The 23,222-nt window shown below is 34.5% G+C and overlaps 1 protein-coding gene across 1 annotated transcript; it reads right to left on the bottom strand.

Moving 5' to 3' along the window:
* Positions 1–9,071: 9,071 nt before the first annotated feature.
* On the bottom strand, positions 9,072–21,791 carry Smp_045760 (hypothetical protein). The gene is made up of 5 exons (XM_018789551.1): positions 21,426–21,791; positions 14,373–14,806; positions 13,148–13,336; positions 11,449–11,741; positions 9,072–9,834 (listed from the first exon to the last, which is right to left on the bottom strand). The coding sequence occupies exons 1-5, from the start codon at positions 21,677–21,679 to the stop codon at positions 9,235–9,237; spliced, it is 1,770 nt and encodes a 589-aa protein (XP_018654984.1). The 5' UTR covers positions 21,680–21,791; the 3' UTR covers positions 9,072–9,234.
* Between the last annotated feature and the right edge of the window lie 1,431 nt (positions 21,792–23,222).

Genomic DNA, 23,222 nt, shown 5'->3' with positions numbered 1-23,222 from the left:
CATTTTCATACCGATTGTGCTTCATTCCTGTTCTTTCCTTATCGATCTTCTATCAAAATACATTCTATGTCTGACTATCACCATATACTACTTATATGGATATAAGTAGCCCACACTACAGTACTTCTAATGGAAAGTGATTAACTTTAAATTATGATATATTTTCTCAAATGCTTTGTTAATATTTACTTTCATATTTTTTATCTCCCATGTAATTGTGTGTACTAATTTTTCACAACAATAATTAATCATACAGTATGCTAATTTTATTTTTAAGAAAAAATCACCAAATTAAATTCAGTTTAGTGTTGCCTAATAATCTAATTACACGATAATAGTTTGTTTAAACAAACCTCCAATAATTTTATTTCACAACAAACAATATATATTTTATTAGAACCTTTTTTTAAATGAACAGATCACAATTTGATGGAGGCTAAAATTTAAAATTGAAAAGAACTAATGGTTTTAGTCGTTTATTATAATCTAAATATCTAATACATAAGTAATCTTTAAAATTACTTACTTATTTACGCCTGTTACTCTCAATGAAACATAGACCGCCGACTAGCGTACTCCAACCCACTGTATTCTGGGCCTTCTGTTCTAATTCTATCCAACTGCTGTTCATTATTCTCATGTCTGTCTCCAGTTCTCGGCATAATGTGTTTTTTGGTCTTCCTCTCCTCCTTTGACCTTCAGGATTCCATGTGAGGGATTGCCTTGTGACGCAACTGGGTGCTTTCGTCAATATGTGTCCTATCCAATTCTAGCTCTTCTTCCTGATTTCTTCTCCCACTAAAATCACTCCAATATGTGCATTCATTGATATTGGTTTCAGAACAAATATTGTACCGTAATAAATTGTAATGAATAGAATATAAAAATTTAGTTAACATTGAATATAGTAAGAAGTTGAAGTAGTCCGTTTGATTGAAAATTAATTTACCATTTATAGACAACGTAAAATAGAGTATTTCAGGATATTTTCTAGAATAAATCATCTTAATTTTCTTTGAGATAGTTTATATGGTAGTCGATATCGATACAAAAATTGAAATATTTCATCTATTTGAACTTTTAAATTTCTGATTCATTTGAATTCATCTATCGATAACGCTGATTTGTCTCACAAAACTTTGTATATTACAATGGTTTTCATGAAGGATCAGTATCATTTGGAGAACCACTGTATTTCTGTGGCAGTAATATAAAGTCCTAATAGTAATTCGTATCCCATTCACAGAAGCTTCATTTTGGTTGTTAATCAAAGAGCAAAAAGATAAGTAGTTATGATTTAGTTTCGATAGTGTAATAAGAAGACACTATCTAAAGTTATCAAAGGCACTATTTGCTTTAAATGATTTAGTTGTTTGTTTACAGTTACTTTCAGTTTTAAGATCAATTACAAATTAAAACTTTTGTTTATCTCCATAATCCATTTTAAGGCTCTGAAAATCCAATACGTATATTTGTTTGAAAAAGACATCAATGATTAGATTTAAGATAAAAACATTGAAGGTATACAATAATATTTCCGTGTCACCTTTAAATTGGAAAGATGGTTTCTTGTTTTGAACAGTTTGGAATGGAAATGACTGAAATCAGTTTAGCGAACAAATTTCAATTTCTGTTCATTGTATTTATGTTTATATACAGTTTTAATGAGTTTATATATGCATATATGTTATATATGTTAATCGGAGACGATGAATTGATATTTGCAGAAGGAATGGTCAAGATTGAGACAATTGATTGATAGATTGTAAACTAACTGTTTACTGTATGGTTGTCAGACTTTAGTGAGATAGTCTGTAATATTTTCGTGTCAAATACATTCGCTTGTCTCCACTCGTGTTCTTGTTCACTACACTTTGTGTATCACTAGTCAAATAATATTGATTTAATATTCCCTTACTTTTTATTCATGTTAAAGATATACTTTAAAGAGAAAATATTACATTTAGATATATTACTCACTAACATTTTAGACTATATTTTTGGTCGTAAATAAATAATTTAACAAAAAATACAATGTTTAATTTATTTCGAGGTACAATATCGAAAGACGAAAATCGTTGAACTCTGACAAACTTTGTTGAAGATGACGTTTGAAACTAATGACTTGATACGTATGACTGCGAGTTTTGATTAGGAAAATCCAGAAAATAATATTATGGTACATCTGTGGTGTATGCTACTTATGTCTTTCGATGTAAGTAGTGTGTGACATTAATCAAAAATGGAATCCATAGCAGCAGAAAGCTAAGAAGACGGAATTAAAAAAAAAAGGATGGGCCATAGAAAGAAATTGTGAATTGAAAGAATCATACAGAATGTAAAGGAAAAATGACGAAAGATTTGTAAATGAAGTATTTCATCTATGGTTCTCATGTTTTATAAAGATATTCTATAATTTTGTACTAAAAAATAAATTGTTTTCCCCTAACTAAGTTCGGGTTCACTATACATTATTTTTTATTTTATACCAACTCTTCAGAATATTTAGTGAGATTGTATTTGCTTTAAGAACTATAAATTATGGAAACTTCTCTTTGTAACGAACTGATACTTTTGTCCTTCGTTATCTTCAATATAAATTAAATTTATACAAATATATTCAACAGTAAACTTCACCTGAGAATGTGACATAGAACGAAAATCTTGCCTCATTTTGAAACCATTATCTTTAAAAGAAAGCATTAATATAGAGTTTGACTTCAAAATTCTGTGAGTTAAACTGTAAACAACAAACTACCGAAATAAATCAAAAAACATTTGATAAGTAATAGCTTTGATGTACTGTAAAACCTTTGTTTACTGGAGGAGAGTGCTACATCGAAGCACGGTACAACTACCGGGGGGGTAGCTGTTTTTGCACTGCTTACGCAGAACCATTACATAACACTCTTATTCAATTTTTTTCTGGGGGGGGCGGTTCAATTTTACCATCCTTTTTGAACCTTCAGTAGTTATGCAATGACTCTTTGTAGCATTCATAATCGTTTGCGGGTACATGTAGAGTGGTTGATTAGGCCAATCTCCACCACCTACATTGCCGCTCACGTTAGTACATGGGATGGTCCCCATGATCCACAAGGCATGACGAGGACGTGTGAGTCGGATTTTGTCTTCCACTAATGAAATTTCTAACTTTTAATTTATTATATCAACAAAGTTTAATTAAACACAAACTAATTATTTCTTCTAAATAAATTAATATATTTGTGATATACCAATGAGTAGAAAAATTAGATTTTCTGACGTTTCGTGACTCAGTGTAAGCCACTTCTTCAGAGAATAAATAACCAAATTAACATTAATCCAAGTTTAGATCATCATAAAATAATATCCAAATTATTAATATATTCTTTTTATATATTGAGCTAAGAACTGAATACTTATATTTGAATTTAAATGATACCTTCAAAAGAAGACAAAAAATTTGTCCGAAGAACAACTGTAATGAGATAAATCTGTTAGTGAAGTATTTTTAATTCTTTTCTTTTTTTCTTTCTTTCTACAAAAACAGAAGAATAACATAATCATATGGAAATTAGGATGATTTATTTTATCACATCTGGAAACACTCAAACTATCGAGATGTTACACTATAAACATTATACTTATTCTTTTTTTCTTAACTATGCTAAATTAGAATTAATTTATAAGTATACAGTTTAAATGTTTATCTAATAGTATTCTAATAATTATACTTTGGAAGTTTCTTTTTTCCCATGAAAACATTTATCCGTATATTATTATTATTATTATTATTATTCATTCGATAAATATGGGTACACTGATATAATCAGGTGCTTGAATGGATACAACATTTTTATCATATTAATTATTTAATTGCTTTTATATCTATCTCTTTCTTTCTAGTTTGTTGTTGATAATATAAATTACCTTAACCAACATTGTCTGTATTATCCTTCCCCCCTTTTTGTTGTTGCTGTTATTGTTGATATCTCCTTTTCCTCTAAACTCTCCATCTTTCTTTTCATATATACATATAACTTATATAGGTAATATCATTGATATGATCAGATTTCATGTGTTAAAGATGGTGGAAGAAATTACATGTTTCATTCCATTTTTTCTCTCGTCTATATTCAATCAGAAAAAAAAGAATATTGAATGAAAATTGTTTTATCGTAATTTTTTTTACAGTATTTAATATGATTTACATGAAACTAAATCATGAATTCTTTATTGTATAATGACGCCATTAAGACTGTGAGAAAATTATAAAACAATCAAATATATATATGTAAATGTACATTTAGAGTTCATGTAAATTGTCGTTTAAAAATAAGTTTTCTACTTTGAATTTATTTATAAGTTATTAAATTATAATTAAGTATATAAATAATTATCAGGAGGGTTTTGTGGAGATTTTAGTAATTTTATATAGTTTAGATCATGAGTCTATTGAACTAGACCATTATGGAAAACCTGGAAGCACTGGACGGCCATTTCGTCCTATTGTGGGACTCATTTGTTGGGAGATATAAACTTACTGAAGACATTGGTGAATGGTTGCTCAATTTCGTGGATTGGTTGACGTTAGACATTAACATCATAGGATGACGGCTCAATGGTCTATCGGTTTAGTGCTCTGGCGCAAGACTGGTAGGTCCTGGGTCCGAATCTCGCGAGGCATGACCATGGATGCGCACTGCTGAGGGGTCTCACATTAGGACGAAACGGCCGTCTAGTGCTTGCATGTTTTCCATGGTGGTATAGCTTTAATTGACTAATGATCTCAACTAAATAATTAATCATTATACTATAAATATATATCCTTAATTTTAAGTGATATTAAGCAAACTTTATCTTAACATACATTCATATGTACAGGACATGAACCGTGTTATGCAATATAAAGTTAGAATGAATAGGGAAAAAAGACAACTCTAATAAGTTATTTTATCACATCTGACTGATATCTCAACAACAACAACAACAACAAAATTACATCAAGTTCACATTTGAAGAATTTCGATCAAGGTGTGAGAAGAATATTTTGAGGTCCATAATATCTAGCCATTTTATTTTCATAATTTAAAATACTACACTGTCTATTGTCAAATATGTGTACACAATAATCAGTAATTGAAAAATATGCTTTTTAGCATAAAGTGAAATAAACGATCACAACCAAAAAACTTCAGTAAAACCTATTTCATAGAGTATTTGTTTAAGCCTTCATAATTTCTAATAATTTACATTGATAATCACTGTTTTTGTGGTATTCGTTTCTATCAGTTATACACTATGAAGACACAATGTTATTATTCATTAACAACCACTTTGGTTAACAGTTAAAAGGGCTTCTTTCTTAAGTGACGAACCAATTGTCAATAATAGCCGTTTGTTTTGTGAAAAAGAAATGTATGACTCGCAATATCTCTTTACTTGTATTGTTTATTTTGACTAACGCTTTTTAGAAAGGTTGTTTTCTACGCGATGGGGTTGCTAACCCCATATCTAACCCTCCTCCTTTATTCAGGCTTGGGGCTGGCAGTAACACTAGGGGAGCAACAGGTGGGGTTCTACTTGTATAGACATAAGAAAATATATGCAGCTTAGAATAAGCGTTACTAGTGTTTGATATCCTCTGAACTCTGATCATGAAACACCAGACAACCGTAACTTTGTTCTCCAGAAAGATACTTTATTCATGCTAAGTTACATATTAGGCGATTTTATAATCACTTTCGAAATAAGTACAGACGAATGGCGTTATGTGGTGCTCTTAGTTACATCAGAAACACTATTATTACCGAGATAATTAAAAGTTTTACAAATACACATAATAGCCGTCGGACAAGTTAATGGAGATCGGAGACCCAGTATATTAATGAACAACATGGCGTTTGATGTAATAGGTACTGGGTTTAAGTTTTCCTTAAAAAATCAACACTTAGATCCAGGTACATCCGAATAATGAGTTTTCAATAAAATGAAACACACGTCCCGGATTCCATTATTAGCCAAAACCCACATATATAATTCCTCTGAACTATCTTTTTCTAAGATTGAAGCTGTGAAGTATGAGATGACCGAAGTGATCCTTCTATATCATCAATTATAAATACCTAGTATATTTTCTTTCATATGAACTATGACAATTTCCTCTTCTGTATCTAAAACATATAAATAAAAAGTGACTAACCGAATAATCCTCCAGTTCTAAATGTTGACGACCATTTAATTATTATTTATCGGCATTTCACAATGTAATTTATTAAGGTAAATTAAATATTATCATTTTTACACAAAATCCATTATATACTAGTATACTCATATCTGTTAAGTTGGCCAGTATTATTCAACTGACTATTTTGTTTGTCTAAAACCATATCCAGGCAAATAACTCAATAAAGTAATTTGAGTCAAAAATTTCTTGGCTGATCCAAAATGTTCTCTATACTACTATTTCTATTGGATAACCAATCAAATTATAAATACTTTAGAGTGGTCTTATTTTATTTAATGTTTATCAACTTTATTTCCGTATTGAATTTTGACATGAAATTGTTCACATTAAAAAAATTCTTGTCAACGATAAATTATTGTATCTGTTTAAGTATCATTTATACAAAATGGCATTACGTTGCTATGACACAGTTAAATAATGAAAAAATTAAATGGATTTATAGAAGGCAGCCAGGAGTTCCGCATATGCTTACAATAAGACCATATGTATTCAGTGACATTGTAACCCCCTATTAGGACCAATCACTTCCCAGATGGCTGAGATAAAAACATAGTGATTCCCATAACTCAATTCTTTTGATTTGTGTAAACGATTTTGTCTGGAGAAACAAGCGGGTAAATTAAATATTAGTTAAGTCGTTATACCTTCGAAAAGTGACCTTATTTTGCAGTAACTCTGATTGCAATTGACAGCTACTGTTATTTTAGATTACATTTCGAAGCAATATTTACCAAAAGCAACTATATCTTTGCCCCTCGATGCTTTTAGATCATGATAAGTTCACATAATAAACTATGCTACTTGTAAGTAGTTCAAAACTAACTAAAACATTTCTAAGGTTGACACCGGAACTGCGGTCATTTCTTGTGGAAAAATTGCTCAACAATGATTGAAAACAAGATTTAAGGAAAATGAAGGGTTGTTTATATTCAATTAACTTTGGAGAACCTTCACGATATCCTTTAAATGTAGCTCTACTACTGATTAAATAGCTCGAAGAAAGACTTAGTTAAACCGCCATACGGAGAACATAAACAAGTTGGATGCCCTACAGAACAAATTTTCAGAATTAGCACACGTAGCAGTAAGTCAAGATGAGTTTCATTTTCTTCTCGATAAATTTATCTTTTTTAATTAACATCATGTAGAAAAGCAAAACCTTATGAAAATAGGACAGTAATAAAACAGCCATCGAAGAATCCGTCCATATATATAAAATAGTAACATATTTACCCATAACTTCACTGACTTGTAAGCACATGATATGTTAAATCTCAGACAAAACAACAAAGCTGGTTTAGCAGTTGTTCACATCTCTATATGATACTAACTAAAAAGCCACCGAGCAACTTGTCTGGGAAATTCGTTGGCAAATGATACTTAAGTAGTGTGTTCGCGAGATAGTTTCCAAATAAGTTTACTGAAAGTAATATCAAGTTTAGTAATAAATCAAAGTGCAGGATGAATTAAGCAATAGAACATGTATTGCTCAGCTTTACCTAAACAGAAATACTCTGGGATTTTACAAATATATTATTTTTATTTAACGACTCATTCTTTACAAAAGTCAGTTTGAAATCTCGCCTCCATCAATTAAGTACTACCACTAGCTTTAAAAAATATGTGCATCTCAAGGCTTAGTTTACGAATGTGAAAAGTAGAACCTATTTCGCTTGCTTTGATCAAAGAAACAAATTTCATAAAGAATCTACCAGGTTACTTAGCTGGGTTAACTGATAAGATGGAAATAGCCAGTCGTTTACATATGCTTTGGGCAAAATATACAATAATTTGCGATTCGATAAATTGTTTTCACAATTCGCTCGTTCAATTTCTAATAAATGATTATAATTGTTTAGAATGAGATATTTTGAGAAATGGAATAATATTTGGTGAATAATCATTTAATTAATAAAAATCATTTCTTATGATTCAATTAGAATGTATTTTTCAATATAGTTGACTGAATCCTTTTCAAAATAACTGTACCACTTCATTCAATCAAAAGAATACAACCACTTGAAATTAGAATAATTTGATCATTCAAACATAGGATATCGATCACCTAGAAATGTATTTTCTGAAAGAAGACCTTAACTATTCTATTCAACTCAAACAATATAATTTCCCTGATTTCCTTGTAAAAGTTTATTTACAATGTTTAATTTAGTGCTTATTTATTTATTTAAACACAAAAATATTGGTACAAAGAGGCAACAGATATATATGCGCCACACAAATCTCATTTCATTTGTGTGAGGGTTGTGATACTGCCCGGGTGCCCAAACTGAGGCAGGTGGTTTTCCTAGGGGTCCACACCCCGAGCCTTTGACCTGAAGGTCTAGTCCACAAGGCAGTGGAGCATCGTGAGGAGATGCAGTCCCATCGTAGCCGGTGACCAACAATCGGTTCATACGCCATTTGTTCCCTCAGGATCCTGGAGCCCATGTGCATCATTGGTTTGGAGTCAGGGTTTTCCAACTCCCCTAGGTGAACTTTCCGTGTCCACCAACCCGGTTAAGGCGCCGGACATTCGCTTTTCGTCCTCTCAATTTCTTAAACAACATCCTCGCCACGAGAAGGCAGTGAGTAGGACTTCCCTGTCAGAGGCTATATACGCGTGACTATGTGAGAGCATTTCGAGAGGGAGGGCAGACTCTCCCCACTCTCAGCCGTACCAGGGCATTTGGTAGCAATTTAATGCTAAAATATATACAATATAGAACAAACACGAGATGAGAAAAATCATGAATTTGATCAGAAAAACCAAAGCACTGTAGATTTCATAGCATTATATATATACGAAATGAAAACAGAACTAGTGAAGAACAATACAAGTCATCATATCTAAATAAATTTTATTTATATTGTAACCTTTTTTTAACTTTAAAAAAATACTTCAGAATATTTAAAAATATTATTTACAATTGATCAAAATTAGCAAATTATTTATTCATTCCTTCTTTTTTCTTTATGTCTTATTATGACTATTATTTCGATGTTTCTTACTCAATTAGTTCATTCTCAGTAGTTCGAGAACGTTTTACTGTTGGATTTGAATAATCATAAAATAACCATAATTTTGGTAAATATAATTCAAATTCAGCACAATACATATCTTTAAATGGTGCAACATTACGTACAAAACGATAATGCCAATTATTTATAAAACATTGATCATTCGTTTGTTCAATATTCAAGTTATCATTAACTGTTTCATTATTTGGTGTTGAATTAACAAATTGAAATAAATCAGTAATATTTGTATTTAATGCTTTAGCTAAACGTATTTTTATATTTTCTTCTGATTCAATATTACGTCTCATAAAACAATAACAGTAAATATACAAAGGTTTAATGAACTTTTGATGGATAGGAGATGAATCATTTAGATTAGCAGTTACATTATCACTATTATTATCAGTAATGATATTTGATGAATTTATACAATTTAATGGTGGTACAAATGCATCTAAAAAATCTATAGCCAATTGAGGAAGATTCATAATAACTACAAAACGATCAATTGATGATGAAATGGAATCACAATCAGTTGATTCAATTTTGTCAGAACTCCCATATTTTCTGTAGTGCGGAAGAAGAATCTAGTATATAAGAAAGAAACAAGTAGTTGGTAATTGATATGTTATAAAACAAGACAATACAATACATAATTTAAATAAAAAAACATCAATTTAAGTTCGAGAAGTTTCCGAATATGAACAAGGTAGATGATCGAGGAGGGAGGCAAGAAGTTTCCACTATTAACCGATACTAGCTACAAAAATGAAACACAAAAACACTTGGTTTTTGTTTCTTCCTAAATTAAAATTTGATCATGATAGTTATCAGATAGCAACTAACATGAAAACCTTGAGATATTGATTAGGTGTAATCCTATTTTTAATGACTCACAATTTTATACCTACAAATTCTTGGATCTCAGAGAAATAAAAGTTAGTAAAGCTAGTGAATTTGGTCTGAAAAACCATATAATCTAACATCTTTCTCTCAAGGGAGCTCTATCTTAATAGATGTTTGAGAAAAATTTACACATACAGGTGGTAATGCAGATTTTTTGGTCTAGTCTGAGTGGTCATAATAGTAATTAGGTGTTACAAAACAGAGTGATGAATAAAGTTTTATCATCTAATAATAATATAAACTTCATAGTGAAACGATCTATTCAATAGGGTTAGAATATCACGACACTTATCTATAAGGGAACCAACAAACAAGCTTTAGAGCACCTTTCGAGAAAGAAATATCAGTAAACGTAACTTAGAAAGTATTAAGACATACTTGACTGAATGATGAGAACGATAACCTCATTTCAAAGAAAAAAAGGTACGGAACAATAACACGAAATCATATTCATCGTGATGTACCATAACTAAAAATCCATCATATTGGGACAAAAATAGTGAAATACAAAGTTCATAACTTTTGAAAACCATTTCATTTATCTTGATGAATCGTAAACACATCTTGTGAAAGATCTCAACTGTTTAAATGTGTAATAATCATATATCTAAAACACTGGAGTAGCTATAATCATCAATTACACAGTTTCCACACACTATATTAAAAAACCAAGTAACCCATGTAATAACCATTAGACAAGTCAATTACGAAGCAATAATAATATTAATTGAGCATATCATAGAGCTTATCATAATATCTCCCTACAATTTAGTAAAGTTCATATATTAAATATTTACAAAAAAAATGTAGATGCGTAATTTGCGAAACATTTCAATTCAATGAACATAACTTTTCATAGTAAATCCATACATAAAATCATTTTTACGAAGATAGTCAGCATTGATTTATAGTTCATAGTGGTTGCACAGGGAAACTAAACAAACAATAAGCAAAACCCAAGACAATTAATTCATTTTCTATATGAATGCTCAGTTTATGTAATTCAACCGGGTCTGTTGTGAGATAGTAACTCACTGAAGACAATTGATGAACGGTTGCTTAATTTGGTGGATTGGTTGAAATTAGGCGGCTCAGTGGTCTAGAGGTTAAGAGCTCGCGGGCGAGACTAACATGGCCTTGGGTTCGAATCTCGCGCGGCGAGATCGTGGATGCGCACTGCTGAGGAGTCCCATCCAGTGCTTACAGGTTTTCCATGGTGGTCTGGCTTCTATTGACTCATGATTTCAACTATAAAACTATGTAACTGTCACAAATTTATTTAATTTATGACTAACTTCACGAATAAATTCACGTCCATCCATATTGTAGCAGATAATATTTTTCAAAGGATGTTTACGCGATGAGTTTTGGGCAACATTTTTCTTAAGCCAAATAAACGAATCAGGATTGAGATCATTCGCCAACACATGACATCCTGCTCGACTAGCTGGGATAGAGAAAGGTCCAATCCCAGCAAATACATCATAAACAACTACACGATCTCCAGGAATAGGTCGCGGTGTAAGAAATGGATCATTATTTGGAAGGGGTGGACGCAAACTGTTAACGACTCGCGTATGCTCAGTACCTAAACGAAAGAAAAGTATTTTGTTGAAAACCCAGTAAGTGAAACAACAACATTGCTTTCATATACTGACAATGACTTCTAGGAGGTTAAGTGACGAACAAAAAGTTTGGAAACAGGATGTACTGCCAGCTTTTACAGTAACAAGACTATTCTAGCAGATAGTGTTTCCATATTTCTTAGTAACATAAATCACCAGGACAGTAGTCATAATTTTAGGTAGAACAAACAGGCAACTTTCTTCAACATGGGTAATATATTGACCGCTTTTTTGTATAATCTGCTTACCTTGGTGACGTGAATAATGCTAGTGCACAAATGAAAACGCCTCATTTAATAATAAAAATGTTGACATGACACTTGACAGTGCATGTACGATACAACTCAGAGATCAAGCTACAACATTCTTCCTTTACAGTTTTAAACCGACAACCAGTAGACAGTCCGCAGGAACAAACCCAGAATACCAACTCACTTAGTATCTACAATTCATGTACGAATGGACAGACTGAAGGCAATCACTAGTGGACATATTAAATGGGGACTATCATGTGTATGAGGAGTGTTTACAAAAAGCGATAATATAGCATAAGTAGGGCATCTGGAATCGATACAACTAACAGGCCATTATAAGATACAAAATAAATAGCAAACATGATTGTGCAGGAGTACCGCAAATGTTGGGAAAATTATATATAACGTGAAAAATCCGACTAGAGAGCCCATCACTAAACGCCAGTGTACAGTTTCTAGCACTTATTTTTAAAGCGAATTTATTGGGTAATAGTTATTTGAAAATTTCTATGGACTCTCAACATACAAGATGTAAATAATCACTTCAAGAATAGTAAAACTCAGCCCTACTGTAGTGAAAAACAAATGGTTTCAAATATAAGAAAAAATTAGGGTGAATTTAACTAGCTGAAGTAGTTACTAATGTTTCTGATTATTTATCATATAAACTACCTCCGGGATATAAATGCTTGGTGTATTTAACACAGAAAAGAATAGGTTATTTGGAAAGTTCTATGGTAGATATCCGAAATACTTAGCTCAAAAACCGATGTAGTAGGTGAATCGATATTTGACAAATCTAGAGCTATCTACCACTTTAGAATCACAGCGAGCAAAATTTCAATATAGGCTCCTAAACTTTAGACACTTAGCACGTTGTTGTCAAATAAGCTGATCTTCGTGAATTTTTAAGATTTATTAGAAGACTTAAACCTAAATATTTAGACTTAAATAGCAAGTGCTTGCAATATCAAACTATGAACACATGCAAAAAGACATTCATGGGATAACACGGATGGAATTTACGGAAAATAACATTTCAATGAGGCAATGTATGAAACAGAATTCAAGTGAAAATTCAAAATTTAACGGCTTTAAATAAATACGACCCTTACCCAAACGCGGATTACAGTAAACTTTGCTAATATCCAAGTGAAATGTCATATTGTTTTCACGCATTGATGTGATATAATCAGGAACACCAGCAAGTAATTCCATTTCAAAAGTACGATAAGCCGATTCAATATTCGAAACTTTATGAATAACTGTGCGAATATTTGGTATTTTATCAAGTGCAACTTGACCTGTAGTTGGTTAACCAGAAATGATGGGGGAAAAAGACTTGTCAAATAAAATATTAAAGGTGATAGTAATATGAAAAAAATAAAGTAAATATGTCACACGTGTAAGTGAATTGATAACTATGAATCAAACAGCAAACCTAAACATTTGTAAACGATGGTCATAAATAGACCGATAGTTTTCCTCACTACGGAAAAATAAATAAACAAACATCTAGTCCTGATATTTCCAAATATATGAAAGTTGAAAAACTTTTTGGGATGTGAACCAAGAATAGTTGTCCTACTAAAACTGTTAATCCTTTCTCGAAAAAGACATAAATCGATAGGAAACTCTACTGCTATGATGACACAACATACTAAAACGATTGAAGTGGTTGAGTCTATGATCTCTTCAACCGCCTGATTCCTCAAGTCCCAACCGAATAGACTTTAATACATGGTACTGTGGTATGCATTGGACTAGTCTTTATCGACCGGCTACGACTCCTTGATTGGGGTTCTAGAGATGGTGCAACTCAATGGCTTGAGATATTATCAGACATCACTTGTAACATGAGTCAATGGAGATTCTGGAGTTACTTTATTAAATTCTTTATAAAAGTGAGAGGACCTATTTTGACTAAAAGAAATCTTTCTTGAGCACATTTTTAGCTGAACTGTATCTAGTATTGTATGATATTCTTGTTTACTCATTTATTTTAATTGTATTTTCTGATAGAACCTCCCTTTCTCCTCTTATATTTTCACAATATTATGCCTTTAGTTATGCAGGACATACTTATTTCGGTGCCCAATGGTACCAGTAATTACGTGTACAGAATAAAATAAAAACACACTAGATGCTTAATAAGAACCATAGATTGACAACATAACTTGGTACAAACACACGGAAACTACGTCTATCGATCTCAAAACAACATAGGGGTCAAGAAAAAGGTTTCATGGCAGACCCACGCCTCAACAATGTCAGCAAACGACTATCTTATGTGCTGAAGCGAGATTTATGCCCGGTAAGTGAGGTTTTACTGAAACTCACCAATAATATGACGGTAAGGTAATGCTTCAGTTTTGAGATTAAATTGCATAACGTGACCAATTATAGTAAACCCAGTAATAGGCAAGATGAAATCAGGCAACAATTCCTTGATAACTTGTTCGAATGTAAAATTTTCATAACCGACCGATATATTCACGAGACATGGTGAGGTGACCATATTTTCCAACAAGTTTATCTCTTCTTCTATAACACTAACTTTTTTAAATGCTTCGTCGTTTAATGAATTTTCAGCTTTCACATCGTCTAAGCATTCGGGCAATTTCGGTACAGATAAATCGACTGGTTGAAGATTTGGGTAATCTTTAGGTAAATCAACGTTCCACTGATTCAAATCAGTTATAAACTGCAAGATTTTATCAGGCTCAGGCATTTGAACCAGCATCAATTTACGCAACGATCCATTTGGATCTCGGCTGAAAGTGTTTTTTTGCAAAAATAAAAAATGAGCTATTAAGATTGGATAAATTATTTCAGGAGAAATAAATTATGATAACATAACGCTCAATGAGTAGGAGGCTTTATGTGGTGCCCGAAGACATTTATCACAATGAATGAAAAACTTTAAAGACGGTATAAAGCGTAATCAGAATCTCTTTTCAAAAGTAATTATTCTCAGTTGATATTTTCTTTAGCAAAACACTAAGGGAAATCGATAAATCTCGAAGTAGAGGAATTTGGGCAGGGTATATTAGATTAGAATAGAAAATTTATCAACATATGTTACGGAAACCTGTTTTAAGCTACTGAATGTCTCTGACCACTTATTTATATTTCTCAGTCGATACCAAACCGCATACCAACAGATTAATAGATATTTTTAGGGTAATACTACTGTACTGAACACGAACGCCAGCGGGGACAATCGGATGTATTTGAACTCAAAATTACAGAACGTCTCAGTAAAATATGAGAATCATTCAGTAAATACTTCATTTGCAAAATATCAGTCGTCTCAAACTTGACTGTTCCTTTTGCAAATATCAGTCGATCGTCTCAGATTTCACTGTTCCTGCATTTTCATACCAATTGCTTTCCGTCTCCGTTCTTTCCTTCTCGATCTTCTACTGAAATACATTCTATTCCCTGACTATCGTTGTATACTACTTATGCGGATATAAGTAGTCCACACCACACTACTAGATAGAATAGTCTACCTAAAGCTACATACGACAGCTACAAACTTACCGCGAAACTGATAGTAAGTTGAAATATTTTTGGTAACATGGGTTAAATCCTTGTTACCGATATTTCACCCAAATTTAAAACAACACATTTAATCTGGAAATCGGAAACCCGATGAATGTTTCACCGGTGAGGCAACGGGCATGGATGTTTTAGTGTTACCAGTTGCACAACTGAAGGAAAAGCACTGTTAAGCTGGATATGAAGGTCGATGAACTACCAAGACAGAATGAAACTGTAAGTTCAGAGCAAATAGACGAGGTAAAACTGAGATGTAAACAGAATTGATACAATCCTCTAAGAAATCTAACTGAAAGTACTTAACGTTTTCGATATAAAATAATTATTTACTACACTTACAGATAAGTTATTCCAATTAAAATTAAAAATAGTTACATCTATTAAAGTAACTCAAAACCAAGCAGACTATCTGTAAACTGCTGAGTTGAATAAACTCTGCACCTATCATCAAGTATTAAAGAAACAGTTTAAAATCCTCTTTTAAAAAACTGTTTTTAATAAGATGTAAGCACCAGTGAATTAATTACTGACTAGAACTGACTTATCAAAGGTATGGCTGCTATCGTTTCTGGTAGCAGAAGAAATTTTTAATCCAAAACATGTGCTAGATGTAAACGAATTATGTGTTAGCCAACACACTTGTATTAGTGCAGATGAGTGAACGAAAACTCAACAGGCAAAGCAATAAGTTACAAAAAACGTCAACGAGGTTTTGGAGGAACTTGGCTTCTAATTTGTCTCAACCCCAGTCAGTAAGAACGTACACACAGATTACGAACAAATAATGACACTTCTGAGTTGTCATACTACTGTAGTGACCGAGAACACAAGTGAGACAATCGAATGTATTTGAATACAAAATCGTAGAACATATTAGTTAAATCTGAGAATCATACAGTAAATACATCATTTTCAAAATGTCAGTCAATCATCTCAGAATTCACTGTTCATTCGTTCCCATGTCAATCATATTTTGTTACCGTTCTCTTTTCTTTGAATTTCTTAAACTTCTGCATCCACGCATTTCACTTTCGATTGATGATACATACTACTTATATCTGTCGATATCAGTAGCACACACCACAACACTATTCAGCCGAATAGTGCTGGGAACCATCGACAAAGGTTCAGTACAGAAGCCACTTATCTGTCATTAGATTCAACTCTATACCAAATGTTGGATCGCTTAAACCCATCAAAACAACAGCCAGTAAACTACAACGTAGGACCAGGCACATATATGCATCGGTCCAAGTTGCCATACCTCATTAGCACAACCGGATGAACACCGAATTCATAGTAGTTAATTTAATGGTGGTAATATACAAAATAAAGATTGTATATAAGGATATTATACTGGAAGAAAGGAAGTAATTTTAATCTTATAGTTTAAGGGAAGACAAAGAGTGTACACACAACTACGACATTGTGATCGATTCTGAGCCGTCGCCTAGAGTCTCCAACCACTGATTACGATAGTCACGCAGAGCGTAGCCAAGTAGTCTGCATATACAGACAGGACTCAGACCAGAAGTTAGTGACTTCAAGCACTGATGCCATGTTTTGGTTTGGCCGTCCCTAACTTTCTTCCAATCCCCCAACCGTCTCCAACACTAATCAGCATTGTGCACCGTGGTAATCAGTAGTTTGGCATGCATATTACGTGTCCCAACCATCTCAGTCGATGTAGATTAATGACCTCATAAACTGATTTACCATTATTCCCTAATACCCTGTGTCTAACCTCACTATTACTTACCTGGTGATCCCAGCAGATGCGAGCAATATTTCTAAGACATCTGTGGTCAAATACTAGTAACGTACAAGTACCTTCTACTCTTAATGGCCATGTTTCACAGCCGTAAAGTAGGACAGAACGAACTGCTGCGCAGTATACTCGTCCCTTAATTGATAGACCGATATCTCGTCTTCACCATAGGTGACGTAAGTTGGCAAAAGCCAAACGAGCTTTTCGAATCCGTGCTGAGATTTCATCAGACACCAACTGATTATGGCTGATCAGACTTCCAAGATAAGTGAAGTTGTCGACATGTTCAACTACTTCACTCCCTATTCTTAGTTCAGGCGTTGACGCAGGCCAGTCCTGGAGTAACAATTTACATTTAGATGTGGAGAAACGCATCTCAAACATCCTTGCATTGTTACTCAGTTCTAACAGAAGACTCTGCATTTTGTCAGCGTCTTCACCAAACAGGACTATATCATCTGCGTATTCTAAGTCGCTTAGTGGTCCCCCTGGTAGGAGATCAATTCCTGTAAATTCAGTCGAAGAGAGTGTTATTTCCAGCAATAGGTCTATAATGAAGTTAAACAAAAATGGGGATAGTGGACAGCCTTGACGGACACCACTTGAGGTTGTAAAATCATATGACAGTTCGCCATAAGCTCTCACTCGACTGGTGGTGTTCGAGTAAAGAGCCTTCACAAGGTTTATGTACTTCTCAGGTACACCTTTCAATGACAGACACTGCCACAGAACCTCTCGGTCTACAGAGTCAAATGCTGCTTTCAAGTCAAGAAAAACTATCATTGTCGGACGCCGATAAGCATGTCTGTGCTCTAAAACTTGACGAATGGTGAATATGTGGTCGATACAGCCACGACCAGGTCTGAAGCCAGCCTTATTTTCTCGTGTTTGGAGTTCACGAGTCTTTGTTAGGCGCCCTATAATTATTGAGGCTAGTATTTTAGACTAATCCCTCTATGGTTATCACAGGATGATTTTGGCCCCTTCTTATATATTGGGACAATCAGAGATTGTGACCAGTCAGATGGGATTACGTCCGTTTCCTAGATTTTAGCCAGAATATTAGTCAACCTAATTGATGAAATTGGACTACCATCCTTAAAGACCTCTGAAGATAATCTATCTGGACCAGCTGCTCTTCCTCGTTTCAGAATAGCTATAGCCTTTTGAACTTCAATCAGAGTCGAGGGACCTGCTTCAATGCTCCATTCAGACTGTCTGGGAATGGTGGGTAACTGTAGAGTAGCTGAAGGCCAGCTAAACTGTTTTCTTAAGTGTTCTTCTCATCACTCTAAACGTCTGGGCTGAGAGCAGATAAGAGTCTCATCTTTTTTCCGAGATTGCCTCGCTTACACTTGACTTCCTAATTCCGGTTTCTCTTATTAGTCTGAAGAATTGTTTGGTAATGCCTGCAGCTGCTGCCTTTTCCATTTCTTTTCCTTTCGTTGCCCACCACTGCTCACGATCGTTCCTTAGACTTGTGGTTAACCTAGACCTGATTTGTTTTGGCTTGTCATTGTGTTCAGAGCTTAGTGGGATGAGTTGACGAGAATCTATCAGTGCAATAGAAGAAATCCATTGGATTTTTGTAACCCTTTGGTTTAAATTACTAATAGACGTTGCTGCCGTCTCCACAGTTGTTCGTAAATCTTTCCAAGCAACATCTGGGTCAACCTCGTTTTCAGAACTGCATAGATGTGAACTCAACTATCCCTGGGACTTTTAGCTTTCTCGTGACTGAGTTCAATTCTAATGAGTCTTCTTAGTGTAGTTTTCCTGCGTCAAGTGAGGCACAAACAAATGCTGCTCATATTAAAGCATAATCAGAGTCTAAACATGTATTCCAGTACGAGCGACAATCTTCTACCGAGCCTCTCCAACGATGACTGATGGCAATATGGTCTATTTGAGTCCATCGTTGGTTTGGTACAGATGGTCGCCATCTTAGACAATGTCTCTCCTTATGCTTAAAATTAGTGCTTGCTAAAAATAAACGATTGTCTGAGCATAGTTGCAACAGACGATTACCATTATCGGTTCGTTGAGCCGGGATACTAAAATTCCCACCTAAATGTCTTTCTGCTTGGTTTAGGTTACCACTTGGGCATTAAAGTCACCTGCTACGGGTACTATGTCTGACTGTTTAGCTCTTTAAAGAAGTTCAGAGAGCTTTCTGTAAAAGTCATCTTTCACTTCATCCGGTCTGCAGTCAGTGGGAGCGTAGGCAGAAACAACGTAAAGGCAACGACGTATGTCCCTATCTTTCCGAGTTCTTACGGAGTCGTTTAGCCGAACAGCACATAGGCGACTGTTAATGGGAATCTACTCTAATACTGCTTCCTCTGCTCTCGTACTAAGTGCTATTGTAGTGAACAGAACACAACTGGGGACAATCGAATGTATTTAAGCAAGAATTACAGACTATCTCAATAAATTCTGATAACCATACAATGAACAGTTAATTTGCAAATTAACAACCAATTGTCTCAATCTTCACTGTTTCTTCTCTAATTCCATTGTTCATGTATTTTCCTACCAATTGCGCTTGATTTCAGTTCTTTCCTCATCGGTCTTCTGCCAAAATACATTCTATGTCTGACCAACACCATATACTATTTATATGGATATAAGTAGACCACACCACACTATGCCTCCACCAGTCAGTACACGAGAACTAGCAATCGAGTCGCCAGATACACGGAGGGTGTATCTCGTCGGTTCTCCGTTTCGGGGGGGGGGGTGAGGTCGAGTGAATGACCATATTAAGATCCTGTATGCGTGTTTCAGAAACACAGCAAACATTAATGGTATGAGATTCTAGGGTTTTGCCAAGGATGCCTGCTGGCCAATTTCACACAGGGTGCGTACGTTGAAGGCTCCAATATGTGGTTTGGAGCGAGGTTTCAGTATACCTGGGACAGTGTTTTGCACACTAGAATCGTTGGCCATGGTGACACTTGAGGAGGAAGCCGAAAGAGAAAGTATAGTGTTGAAAGTCGAGGTGTGAGGAATAATAGAAATTGAAGGAGATTGATTATGAATACAGTGATCTTGAGTGCTGTTAGAGGCGTGAGAGTGGTTATTACTTCCCGGTTGCCCACATCGTGGAAGGGTTCTTCTAGAGGTACTTGAAAAGGAAATTGAATTAGAAGTGATCTTATGACCTGAGAGCGTGACCGCAGTGCCCAAGGGACAACTGCTTGAAGTCGGTCACGCACGACCGTTTTGTGAGTAATTTTCGTGTTAGCCCCGTACTTGTTGGAACCTTACCGCCGGAGACGGATATTTGTGAGATAAGGCGAGGTGTGCATTTTTAGGGTCGACCTTTTCTAACCCCACCCCTCCTTGTGGGAAGGCAGCATCGCTGTTCTGCTGGTCGTTTGAAGGCAACACCTTACTGCCGTCAAACCTCTGTACAGTCAGCAGCACGATTTTGCCCTGGGACCTAGGGTTTGGTGCTTTCAGTCTCACCGCTCTTCAACCGACCTGCCTGGCATGGTAGGACCATGAGGAACGATTGTTCCAGCCAGCATAACTCTATTGGTTCATCACGATATGCAAGCCCGAACATCACGTCAATGTAGCTGCAATGGTTGGGATCAAACTAACAAGGCAATGTTATATGAATAAACTCACAGGTTTTGTATGACTGCTTTAGTCGTACATCACGTGTTTAGAACACAATGCAAAGTCGTTCCGTGAGATAATTTAAAAACGATTTTAAACCACCTCAGAAATATATTAATCTCACGCCAATAAATGATTGGGGCCAGGTTTTTTCTATCACTAGAGGTAGAAATACACTAGCTATAATCTTTGAAATCCATATAATTCAAAATATAGCACTACTATACGCCGCTACAACTGTAACTAACCATTAAAAACATTACATTAATTGATGTCAAAATCCACATATACACCTGAAGAGTTTGATAATAAGCAACCAAAGAGAGAGGAATTTCTAATCAATCAGATATTTTCTAAGGGTTAAACAATTCAGTATAAATACGAAGTGAGTTGTGTTAACGATAGCAATCTAAACATTATGCTAGAAAACTTACTAAGTCTTAGATATTTTAGGTAGTCGGATAAAAGGACAGAAAAATGGTCTCAACTTCTCTAAAGATGTCTTGAGATGTTTATCACATTGAACACCGACGAATATCATTGGGACTTTACGTTTAAAGTAAGATCGATCCAATTTTATGTCGTTTGTCGGCGGAAGTTTACCACACGGTTTCAAAACTTCTTTTAACTCTGAGTACTTTTCTGTACAAGGAAATTGTTCATTCATATGATTTATTTTGGAGGTCATCGGCGATTTCGACAAATACTTAAGTGAATACACAGGAAAAAATATGGAAGTAGTTCTGGGGTAAGCAATAAAAGAGATTCTCGTTGCCTTGAAAGTTAAGAAAAAGGTACAATTAGTGCATAGTATTCATAATCTGAAAGGGGTTTAGGTAAAATCTACCACAAAAGTCTGTTATCGACCACAGTGCATAATATAATTAGTGTTTACGAAATTCACAACACTCAGTTGTTACACACAAACCATTATCACTAGATCACACTCAACTGAAAAAAACCATGTTATGATCTAATGTCAAGATAAGTCAGTGAGAATCTAAAATACTGATTTAGGCACTTTTAATCAGTAATTTACCGATGACAGTCTAGTTTTATCTACAGTTTGAACGCTCAACAATAATAATTGACAGATATGAAGTATTTAGTGTCTAAAACACTACACAACCGTTGGGTTACAAAATAGTGAAAGGGATACACAGTAACCACACTAACACAACTATGAGTCTCATAGTTTAGGAGACATTCAATGCCATAAGCTAACACCTGAAACACTAACACCTAGAAACTATAAACCCACCCAGCTCTCATGAAGTAAATGTGGAATTATACTGGAAAGACTAAAAAGCATAACTGGATTTTATTTACATTTTTGTGACAGATAACATGATAAAAAAGGACCATCTACTATGCGATGTTCCAGCTTATGAAATGATGTAGAAATAAAAACGAAAGCCGTACATAACTGAAATCGGTCGGCCAAATCACAAATTGCTGCTTGTGGTCCGACAGATGGTGCAACTCATTAGCTAGAAACGGTATCACATATGACAGAGAAAAGAGGCCAATGGATGTAATCATCTTTTACTGCCGTCTTAAAATTGAGAACTAATTTAACCGATGACAACCCAGTTCTAACATATAGATTGGTTGAAAGTTGTTTTGAGTATTATATGTCCTTCAAATGTAGGAATGCTACCCTTACTTTTTCAATTCTTGCCTTTATGTCTGCATCAGATCCCTCTTGTTAATCGATAATGATGCACGGACGAGTGAAACCTTCCACATCTTCCAGAGCCTCCCCATCAAGTGTGTTTGGGTAAATGTTCTCTGTATTGTAGTATTTCAGGTCCACTGAATTCCGTGCTTCCCCTCAGACGCAGAGGTCTTCATAATCCAGTCAACGACCGAAAGAAAGAGGAATGGGGAGAGTGAGCAGCCTTGTATAACTCAGGTCATCATTTGGAACGCATCTTCCAGCTTTCCTCCATCCACAACTTTGAAGTGTAGTCCGTCATATAAATTCCGGATGATGTTGACAATCTTCTCAGCTACACCACAGTGTCGAGAGAGGTTCCATAAGGTTCTTCGATCCACGCTGTCAAACGCCTTCTCATAGTCAATGAAGTTGATGAATAGTGACAAGTTCCATCCCATTGATTGTTCAACGATGGTCCGTAGTGTCGCGATTTGGTCTGTGCACGACTGACCCTTACACAATCCGTCTTGTTGATCCCAAAGTTGGGCGTCCACTGAATATTTCATTCGAT

Source organism: Schistosoma mansoni, chromosome W (assembly GCF_000237925.1).
Source record: "Schistosoma mansoni strain Puerto Rico chromosome W, complete genome".
Classification (NCBI taxonomy): Eukaryota; Metazoa; Platyhelminthes; class Trematoda; order Strigeidida; family Schistosomatidae; genus Schistosoma; species Schistosoma mansoni.
Note: the sequence above shows the minus strand (reverse complement) of the source record. Positions and strands in the feature narration are given on the sequence as shown.